Raw genomic sequence first — 10,991 nt, 5'->3', positions numbered from 1 at the left:
ACTGTGTGTGGGAGCAGGCTGAGGTCTTGGGTTTTACCTTCCTATTTCAGTGCAACTGATAGACCTGCCCTGCCCCATAGCATCTGGCCCTCCCTGGTAACAGCACACTGGCATCTCTCCAAGGAGTAGCTTTATTCAGGGATCATAAACATCACAGCCTCTCCTCAAAGTCAAGCCTAACTGCTAGGTCCCCAGATGTACCCAAGTTGTCTAGGGCTGGCAGGGGTAGCTTGTTTGCTGTAGTGTTTGAGGGCAAGAGACTGACCATCCATGCAGAAAGCTGGCCTGGGCTGCTCGCTGCCTGCCGTGGCTTTCCTACCTCATTAGGAGCCCGCTTCTCTCGGTGGGGAGATGCTGCCCCCAGAGCATCACCTGGCCAGGTCTGAGGGCAGAGCATGGAGTGGGTCCAGATTTTGTTTCTCTGCTGCCAGCCGTAGAAAGGTCTGGGCTGTCAGATCTCCCCCAAGCCAGACAGCCTCGCTCAGCTCCTTGGCTGGGGCCCCTTAGGGAACAGGCCTGGAAGTGTGATGAGCCAGGTGTGCTCATCCAGGCAGCTACAGGCGCAGCCTCTTGATATCTTCACTGCGGAAGTCTATCCGCAGGGCCAGCACCTGGCGCACTTCAGCAGGGGTGAGGCGCCACGTCAACGGGCCGGAATTGGGTCCCCAGTAATCGAGGATCTCGGTCACCTGTGGGGAAGGACATAGAGACCAGTCAGCAAGGTGGGGTTATTCTGAAAGAGGGCTCTGGCCTCTACCAGGGGCAGAGCAGGGGCACCCGGGAAGGGGAAGGTGTCCTATAGAGCTGGCTGCTGGCAGACATGGTTTAGAGGGAAGTGGCGGGGATCCATCTTTGCCTCTTTCAGTCACCCCTCCCTGGCTGGGCCAAGGGTGCCCCACCTACCCGCTCCAGATTGAGGATGGTGGCCATCTGGGAGAGCCGGGCAAACTTGTCTCGGATGGTCCAGGTGGTCACCGTGGTAAGGTAGGCAATGAGTGACCTCAGCTCCTTGTCAAACTGCAGACCACCCAGCTGCAGGAGAACCCAAGCCCAGTCACTACTTAGGCCTGGCCAAGCAGAACTGGCCTCCAGTTGCCCCCAGAGCTGGGTGGCAAGGCCCGCCAGGCCTCAGGTGGTGCCCTGTGGCTTGTTTGCTCTACAGCTTCAGAAGCCAGAGCAGGACTGGACCCAGACATGCAGGGCCTGTGGGCAGCAGACAGAGGGGATGCAAGTCCTTGGGGGGTGGCATGACATGTCTTCCTCAGAGGAGAAACGAGAGCCGCAGACCCATGACCCCTTTACCTTACCCGGTTAAAGGTGGATTTCAGCACCACTTTCTCCAACTCGACGGCAACAAGGCTAGTCATGAGGCCGGTTAGGCTGTCGTAGATGACCGGGGACAGGCTGGCCTGCACACAGAGGGTTGACATCAGCCAAGCCCCACCTAACTCCTCTGCCTCTATGCTGGAGTCTTAGGTGGTGAGGATAGTAGCGTGAGGCCACGGGGGAGTTTCTATAGGTGAGGGTTGGAAGGGCTTTCAGGGTCCCCAGAAGGAATGTGATGAGACCCTGCAGGCTGCTGGTTTGGGCTGAGGTGGGTAATTCCCTAAGTGGATCCCTAGGGCCCCTGCTCACCTTGAACTCTGCCATTTGCTGCTCCAGGTTAAGGATGAACTGTTGTACCCAAGGGTCGTTGGCCTCATAGTCATTGAATTCTTCCTGTTGTCAGGAAGCAGGGCTGGTCACCATGGGCCTCATAAGAAGTACCATTCACTGCCACCCACCTCTATCCCTCTAAGAAAATAATGTAAAACATTCTTCCTTCCCTGTGCCTTCTGACTCATCTAGTTTAAAACCAGCTCAGACACCCAGGCTGGCAGAAACTGACCAGCAAACAGCCCAGGGCTGTAGCAGTGGCCCACATAACATGGTAAAGTTCCTGGCATTTTATTCCTTCTTGGATCTCTTGTTCTACAGGAATGAAATCACTAGGCCAGGATGAAAAAAACGCTTCTAAGTCTATCATAGGCGGGGCAAAAAGAGCTCCAATAAGGGAATAAGTTAGGTCAAGGCAAACTCCATGTCTTTCTGACCCCTTCTGACTAGGGACAAACTGTTTCCTGGGAGGAACCTAGTCTTCATGGGTCAGGGTGGGGGAAGTGGGCCTGGGAAGCATGGAAGGTCTAGTCTGTTCAGATGGCTCTGCTCCCTCTAGCTGGGGCTAGGGATGAGGGGTCATCGGGGCTTGATGGCTGCCTGTGGCCAGGCTAACCTCCTCGATGTTGTGGGAGACGGAGAAAAAGCTGTTGATCCAAGGCTGCACCTGTGGCTTGATGGCTGTGCTGTTGAGCTCCGTCAGCCCTTCCTGCACAAGGACAAGGTGGAGACATGTGACACAGAAGGCACGCCTCATCTCTTCCCTCTCTCTTCTCCCCATCCCTTCCCTCTATCCTCTCCCCATCCCTTTCCTCTCTTCTCCCCATCCCTTCTTTCTCTCCTCTCCCCATCCCTTCCTTCTCTCCTCTCCCCATTTCTTCCTTCTCTCCTCTCCCCACCCCTTCCCTCTCCTCTCCCCACCCCTTCCCTCTCCTCTCCCCACTCCTTCCCTCTCTTCTCCCCACCCCATCCCTCTTTTCTCCCTACCCCTTCCCTCTCTCCTCTCCCTACCCCTTCCCTCTCTTCTCCCCACCCCATCCCTCTTTTCTCCCCACCCCATCCCTCTTTTCTCCCTACCCCTTCCCTCTCTCCTCTCCCTACCCCATCCCTCTCTCCTCTCCCCACCACATCCCTCTCTCGTCTCCCCACCCCTTCCCTCTCTCCTCTCCCCACCCCATCCCTCTCTCCTCTCCCCACCACATCCCTCTCTCGTCTCCCCACCCCTTCCCTCTCTCCTCTCCCCACCACATCCCTCTCTCCTCTCCCCACCACATCCCTCTCTCGTCTCCCCACCCCATCCCTCTCTCATCTCCCCACCCCATCCCTCTCTCCTCTCCCCACCCCATCCCTCTCTCATCTCCCCACCCCTTCCTTCTCTCCTCTCCCCACCGCATCCCCTTCTCCTCTCCCCATCCCTTCCTTCTCTCCTCTCCCCACCCCATCCCCTTCTCCTCTCCCCATCCCTTCCTTCTCTCCTCTCCCCACCCCATCCTCCTCTCCTCTCCCCATCCCTTCCCTCTCTCCTCTCCCCATCCCTTGACTGCAGGGCGTTCTTCCAGCCCTGAGGCTTTCTGCAGGCCCTGTTGGAGGTTATAACAGAGCTAGTGCTAATGAAAGGAGGAGCCAGGAACATGCCCCTTTCCAGATCTCAGCTGATTCAGGTCCAGGGTAACGATGAGGCCTTGAGACTGTTCTGATAAACTCTCACAAGAGATTTCAGAATGCCCGATGTTAGGCAGCACCTGCGGCTAGGTCAGAACAACCATGTGGCTCCACTTCCTCTGAGCATCTTCTGAGAGCTCTTGTCATTGTGGGGCCAAGTGCAAAGTCTAGAGCACCAGATGTTGGCTCGTCAGTGTGACAACTTCACTGCTGAGAAACCAACAGGGCCTTTAGTCTCAAGGGACCTGCACAACTCCAGGCTCCAGGGCTTGCGTGCTGCTCCCTCACCCGTCCTCCTGGCTTCCTTGCACACGATGAGCCAGCTAACAATCTTCTCAGAGCAACACACAGGCACAGGATTCAGTCAGCAGTTGAACCTGGGGCTTACCTGCAAGAGGTCTCGGAATTTGTTGGACACGGCGGCCAAGTCAGAAAGGCAGCTGTCAAACTTGGCCTGGGCCTGCTCCCCTCCAATGCCCTGGCTGAAGAGCTTGGTGCAGTCACTCTAGGGGAGAACACTGCTGTAAGACCACCGAGCACGCGTGGGCCATGGGAGTGTGAGGAGCCACCAGCCAGTTCTACTCCTCCAGCCAGCTATGGCCTGTCAAGAGCCCGGATGGGTTTCAGAAAACCTGGATTCTATCCTGGTGGTTATCCACTTGGCTCCCACTTCCCCCTCTGTAATATGGGGGTACCAATGTCGGGGAAGTGAGTAAGAAACAGAAATACCAGAAAGTTTTTCCTGTCTTTAGAGTCAGACATTCCTAGGTTCAAGTCCTGGCTCAGTCATGTATTAGTTGAGTGACCCTGGGCAAATGATTTAAAGTTTCTGAGCTTCAATTTTCCTGTCTATAAAATGGGAACACCAATTCCTGCTCCTCATGTATGAGATGAAGCACAACGTGCCTAGCTCAGTGCCTGGCACAGGAGACACTAGCTATTATTGCTATAGTTCCTCCTTTCCCCCCCTTTTATATTTATTTACTTCTTCTTAAATTTTATTTAAATTTACCAAAAAACCACAAAAGTCAGTTTCTTCTTCTTAAATATTTTGGTATGGCTACCAAAGGGGATGGTCAAGATCATAGCTAAGGTTTAAGGGCGTACTGTATACCTGGCTTTGTTCTAAGCATTTCACTTTTACTAAAGTACCAGGCTGGGCGAGGTGGCTCATGCGGGTAATTCTAGCACTTTGGGAGGCCAAGGTGCAAGGACCACTTGCGGCCAGAGTTTAAGAACAGCAGGGAAACATAGTGAGAAGCCGTCTCCACAGAAAATTAAAGAATTAGCTGGATGTAGTGGTGCGCCCCTGCATCCCTAGCTACTCAGGGGGCTGAGGTGAGAGGATCCCTTGAGCCCAAGGGTTCAAGGTTGCAGAGAGCTATGACTGCCACTGCACTCCAGCCCGGGCAGCAGAGTGAGAACAAAGTACCTATTCTACTTAAAAACAAAACAAAATGAAAGCCAAAAAACCCCCACAACTATTGTAAGTTACTTTGACCTTCATAAAAAAAAGTATCTCCTTTATGAAATAGGTAAAATTATTATCCCCATTGTACAGATGAGGAAACTGAGGCACAGAAGTTAATAATTTATTCAAAGCCATGGCAATAAGTCAGGAAAGGCTGAGCATGGTGGCTCACTATTGTAATCCTAGGACTTTGTGAGGCCAAGGTAGGAGGATCGCTGGAGCCCAGGAGCTCAAGACCAGCCTGGGCAACAAAGTGAGACCCTGTCTCTCTCTTTTTTTTTTTTTTTTTTTTGAGACAGTCTCACTCTGTCGCCCTGGCTGGAGTGCAGTGGCATGATCTCGGCTCACTGCAACCTCCGCCTCCTGGGTTCAAGCGATTCTCGTGCCTCAGCCTCCCGAGTAGCTGGGACTACAGGCGCCTGCCACCACACCCAGCTAATTTTTGTATTTTTAGTAGAGACAGGGTTTCACCATGTTGGCCAGGCTGGTCTCGAACTCCTGACCTCAGGTGATCCACCCGCCTCAGCCTCCCAAAGTGCTGGATTTACAGGTGTGAGCCACCGCGCCTGGCAGAGACCCTGTCTTTTAACATAGATAAATCATGGAGCTGGGACTCTAGGCCAGGTATTCTGACTCCAAAAATCCTGTTTTTTTTTTTTTGTTTGTTTGTTTTTTTTGAGACAGAGTCTTGCTGTGTCACCCAGGCTGGAGTGCAACGACATGATCTTGGCTGACTGCAACCTCTGTCTCCCGGGTTCAAGTGATTCTCCCACCTCAGCCTCCAGAGTAGCTGGGATTACGGGCACCCACCATCATGCCCAGCTAATTATTGTATTTTTGTAGAGATGGGGTTTCACCATGTTGGCCAGGCTGGTCTTGAACTCCTGACTACAGGTGATCTGCCCGCCTGAGCCTCCCAAAGTGCTGAGATTACAGGCGTGAACCACCGTGTACGGCCCAGAATGCCTGTTTCTTTTTTTCTTTTGAGACGGAGTCTTGCTCTATAACCCAGGCTGGAGTGCAGTGGCTTGATCTCGGTTCACTGCAAGCTCCGCCTCCTGGGTTCACGCCATTCTCCTGCCTCAGTCTCCCAAGTAGCTGGGACTACAGGCGCCCACCACCACGCTCTGCTAATTTTTTGTATTTTTAGTAGAGATGGGGTTTCACCATGTTAGCCAGGATGGTCTCGATCTCCTGACCTTGTGATCCGCCCACCTTGGCCTCCCAAAGTGCTAGGATTACAGGTGTGAGCCACCGCGCCCAGCCCAGAATGCCTGTTTCTAATCACCACACTACAGCGTAGGTGTAGAGACCTCTCCAGGGGGAACTGCCTGAAACTCATGTTTTGGGTTGCCAGGAGCTGCCGCATTGCTCGTAGCCTCCTTAGAAAGTTCATGCTGTTTTGGCTCCAGAGGGGAAGCAGAGTGGAAGAACTAAGAGGGACTCTTCTAGCAGACAAAGGCCCTTCACTCCCACAGTATTCCTGACACTTACTGTCTTTGAGTAGTCTTGTAACCTTCCCTGTAAGCTGAACGTCATGCCACCTGATCTGCCTATCTCAAAGGGCTGCTGATGGGGCTAAGAAAGAACATCTGTGAAATGCAAATCTAAGGGCAGCTGGGATTTATGGGAATAGGTTTTTCAGCTCTTTTACTTGGCTAATTCTACCAGCTCACTTATGAATTTCTAATATTTCCCCAAATTTTACTTCCAAAACCCAACAGACTCATGTTAAGGATGAGGTCAGAAATAGTCTAAAGTGCCATGACTTACAAACAATGATGTCGGCCGGGCGCCGTGGCTCACGCCACGGCCCAGCACTTTGGGAGGCCGAGGCGGGCAGATCACGAGGTGAAGAGATCAAGACCATCCTGGCCAAAATGGTGAAACCCTGTCTCCACTAAAAAATACAAAAATTAGCTAGGTGTGGTGGCGCACACCTGTAGTCTCAGCTACTTGGGAGCTGAGGCAGGAGAATCGCTTGAATCCGGGAGGTGGAGGTTGCAGTAAGCCGAGACTGCACCATTGCACTCCAGCCTGGGCAACAAGAGCGAAACTTCATCTCAAAAAAAAAAAAAAGCCAGGCATGGTGGCTCACACCTGTAATCCCAGCACTATGGGACGCTGAGGTGGGCGGATCGCCTGAGGTCGGGAATTTGAGACCAGCCTAGACAGCATGGTGAAACCTCGTTTCTACTAAAAATACAAAAATCAGCTGGGCATGGTGTCAGGCGCCTGTAATCCCAGCAACTTAGGAAGCTGAGGCAGGAGAATCGCCGAGGTTGCCGTGAGCCAAGATCATGCCACTGCACTACAGCCTGGGCAACAGAGTGAGAATCGGTCTCAAAAAATAAAAATAAAAAATAAAAATAAAAAAAAGACAAGGCCAGGCAAGGTGGTTCATGCCTGTAATCCCAGCACTTTGGGATGCCAAGGCGGGTGGATCACTTGAGGCCAGGAGTTCGAGACCAGCCTGGCCAACATGGCAAAACCCCATCCCTACTAAAAATACAAAAATTAGCTGGGTGTGGTGGCAGGTGCTTATAATCCCAGCTACTCCAGAGCCTGAGGCAGGAGAATCACAGAAGTTGCAGTGAGCTGAGATCGCGCCATTGCACTCTAGCCTGGGCGACAGAGCGAGACTCCGTCTCAAAAAAAAACCAACAATGATGACAGCCAACTTGTTGAACACATATGATGTGACAGATACTATGTTATGTTGTACAAGTGTTCACTGTGGAGGCAGGGCCCTGGCCTCACTTCTTTCCCAGAGGCTGAGTTTGGGAGTGGGGAAGAACTGGGTCCCTCATTTTCCAATAGTTCACAAAGTGATCCCTCCATGCTGTTATTTTTATTTTGTTAATTTTAAATTTATTTTTACTATTTTTACTTTTTTTTTTCTGTTTTTTTGAGACGGAGTCTTACTCTGTTGCCTAGGCTGGAGTGCAGGTGCACGATCTCGGCTTGCTGCAACCTCTGCCTCCCAGGTTCAAGCGATTCTCCTGTCTCAGCTTCCTGAGTAGCCAGGATTACAGGTGTGCACCACCACAACCGGCTAATTTTTGTATTTTTAGTAGAGATGGGGTTTCACTATGTTTGCCAGGCTGGTCTCAAACTCCTGACCTCAGGTAATCCACCCGCCTTGGCATCCCAAAGTGCTGGGGTTATAGGTGTGAGCCACCACACCTGGCTATTATTTTTACCTTTTTTTTTCTTTTGAGATGGAGTCTTGCTCTGTTGCCCAGGCTAGAGTGAAGTGGCGTGATCTTGACTCACTGCAACCTCCGCCTCCTGGGTTCAAGCAATTCTCCTGCCTCAGCCTCCTGAGTAGCTGGTATTACAGGCGCCCGCCACCATGCCCAGCTAATTTTTGTATTTTTAGTAGAGACAGGACTTCACCATCTTGGCCAGGCTTGAATGCCTGATCTTGTGATCCACCTGCCTTGGCCTCCCAAAGTGCTGGGATTATAGGCATGAGCCACTGCGCCCAGCCTATTATTACTTTTTAAGTGATGGGGTCTCATTATGTTGCCCAGGCTGGCCTCGAACTCCTGGCCTCAAGCAATCCTCCTGACTCAGGGTCCCAAGTAGCTGAGACTACAGGCACGAGCCACCCAGCTATTGTTATTTTGAGATGGAGTTTCGCTCTTGTTGCCCAGGCTGGAGTGCAGTGACGCAATCTCGGCTCACTGCAACCTCCACCTCCGGGGTTCAAACAATTCTCCTGCCTCAGCCTCCCGAGTAGCTGGGATTATGGGCACATGTCACCACACCCAGCTAATTTTTTTTTGTATTTTTAGTAGAGACAGGGTTTCATCATGTTGGCCAGACTGGTCTCGAATTCCTGACCTCAGGTGATCCACCTGCCTTGGCCTCCCAAAGTGCTGGGATTATAGGCATGAGCCACCACACCCGGCCCAGCTACTGTTATTTTTAACTGTTAATACAACTAATAAGTACCACTGCATGCCTCTCATGTACTAAGTGGTTCATATTACCACATTCCTCTCATAACAGTCATGTGGCACAGAGGTCATTATCCCTGCTTTATGAATGACAAGACTGAGGTTACAGAACTTTTGCCTAAGGTCACACAGCTGGGCAGTGGTCAAGTGAAGATTTGAACTTGGGGTATCTGGCTTCAAAGCCCAAGCAATTTCCACAATACTCTGCTGCCTTCCTCTAAAAATAACAGCTACTAGCTTTGTATAGGATTAGGAAAACCTTATCTTAATCTCCTACATTTATACAGGGATTTGTCATTTTTATAAGGTGCTTTTGATCCTGATTTTTTTTTTTTTTTTTGAGACAGAATCTCCCTCTGTCGCCCAGGCTGGAGTGCAGTGGCGTGATCTCGGCTCACTGCAACCTCTGCCTCCCGGGTTCAAGCAGTTCTCTGCCTCAGCCTCCCGAGTAGCTGGGATTACAGGCGCCTGCCACCATGGCTGGCTCATTTTTTGTATTTTTAGTAGAGATGGGGTTTCACCATCTTGGCCAGGCTGGTCTTGAAGTCCTGACCTCATGATCCACCCGCCTCAGCCTCCCAAAGTGTTAGGATTACAGGCATGAGCCACCTCACCCGGCCTTGATCCTGATTTAAAAAAAAAAAAGTTTTTTTTTTTTTTTGTAGAGATGAGGTCTCACCACATTGCCCAGGCTGGTCTCAAACTCCTGGCCTCAAGTAATCCTCCTGCCTTGGCCTCCCAAAATGTTGAGCTTACAGGTATGAGCCACTTGGCCTCAATCCTGTTTTTTCATTAGGCTACCCAAGAAACACAAGCTAGGGCTGGATGGAGCTATGCATCTCATTTCGTAGATGAGAGGACTGAGGCTCAGAGGGCTAAGGGACTTGTCCAAGGCCACACGCCAACTATGTGCTGGAAGATCTAATTTGTGTGTTATTTTGAGATAGAGTCTGCTCTGTCGCCCAGGCTGGAGTGCAGTGGCACCATCTCAGCTCACTGCAACCTCTGCCTCCCGGGTTCAAGTGATTCTCCTGCCTCAGTTTCCCAAGCAGCTGGGATTACAGGTGTCTGCCACCATGCCCAGCTAATTTTTGTATTTTTAGTAGAGATGGGGTTTCGCCATGTTGGCTAGGCTGGTCTCGAACTCCTGACCTCAAGTGATCCACCCGCCTTGGCCTCCGAAAGTGCTGGGATTACAGGAATGAGCCACCGTGCCTTGCCTGGAAGATCTAATTTGAATTCTGATCTTCCAACTCCTGAGCTTTTCCCCCTGGTCCAAGGATACCTTGCTATCATGTCAGTCACCAAAGAATCCCCTCAAGTGTGGCTCAATGTCACCAAGATAAGTGTCTTCACCATGATGTTTGTATAGGGCTCTATCTCAACATGGGAAAAGATGGCTGCTGACCACTGATAGGCAATTTCCCTCGTACCTCCAGTGTCTTCTTCAGAGTGGAGATGTTTTCACTGCAGACTTCCACGTTGTTCAGAGTCACCTGGGAGATGAGGAAGGAAGAACGTGACTTCCTGCTGACTGTGCCTGCCACCCACTCCAATGCCAGACTGGCTGACAGCTGTGCTCCATGAAGCTCAGAGAAGGGCTGGCTGGAGTTCAGACTTGCGCTAATGAAAACCCACACTGCTACATCTGAGCAGGACGCTCAGATCTTGGATTGGGCAGAATGGGGAAGCAGGCTCGCCCTTTCTTCTGTGCCTGATGACAGGGAGCCTAAAGCTATCAGGACCTCAGAGGTAGTGAGCTCAGGTTTCAGGTCTTCTTTTTTTGTTTGTTTGTTTTTTGTTTTTTTGAGACGGAGTCTGGCTCTGTCACCCAGGCTGGACTGCAAGCTCTGCCTCCCGGGTTCATGCCATTCTCCTGCCTCAGCCACCCGAGTAGCTGGGACAACAGGCGCCCGCCACTACGCCAGGCTAATTTTTTGTATTTTTAGTAGAGACGGGGTTTCACCATGTTAGCCAGGATGGTCTTGATCTCCTGACCTCGTGATCTGCCCACCTTGGCCTCCCAAAGTGCTGGGATTACAGGCGTGAGCCACTGCACCCGGCGAGGTTTCAGGTCTTCTTGTACTGTGTTACCTACAGAGCAGAAATGACTCAGGCATACAGGTCCGGGATAAGTTCTGAGGCTCCAAACGGTCAAGCCCCAGGTCAGTGATACAAAGCCTGACATTCATTAAAGAAAAGCTTCCAGAGAGCCTGCCACCTCTGAGGTATTTTCT

At 51.6% G+C, this 10,991-nt stretch overlaps 1 protein-coding gene across 3 annotated transcripts in view; it reads right to left on the bottom strand.

Moving 5' to 3' along the window:
• Positions 1-115: 115 nt before the first annotated feature.
• COG4 (component of oligomeric golgi complex 4) overlaps positions 116-10,991 on the bottom strand; it is a 42,654-nt gene continuing 31,778 nt past the window's right edge. For all 3 annotated transcript variants that reach the window (XM_016930110.2, XM_054669556.2, XM_054669557.2), the window contains 7 exons: positions 10,188-10,250; positions 3,707-3,823; positions 2,273-2,365; positions 1,636-1,719; positions 1,308-1,409; positions 904-1,032; positions 116-689 (listed from right to left, as the gene is read on the bottom strand). In XM_016930110.2, the coding sequence (XP_016785599.2) occupies positions 555-689; positions 904-1,032; positions 1,308-1,409; positions 1,636-1,719; positions 2,273-2,365; positions 3,707-3,823; positions 10,188-10,250 (723 nt within the window). In that variant the 3' untranslated portion in view covers positions 116-554. The remainder of the gene's footprint in view (positions 690-903; positions 1,033-1,307; positions 1,410-1,635; positions 1,720-2,272; positions 2,366-3,706; positions 3,824-10,187; positions 10,251-10,991) is intronic.

This window comes from Pan troglodytes, chromosome 18 (assembly GCF_028858775.2).
Source record: "Pan troglodytes isolate AG18354 chromosome 18, NHGRI_mPanTro3-v2.0_pri, whole genome shotgun sequence".
NCBI classification, from domain to species: domain Eukaryota; kingdom Metazoa; phylum Chordata; class Mammalia; order Primates; family Hominidae; genus Pan; species Pan troglodytes.
The sequence above is the reverse complement of the archived record's forward strand: the minus strand, read 5'-3'. Positions and strand labels throughout refer to the sequence as shown.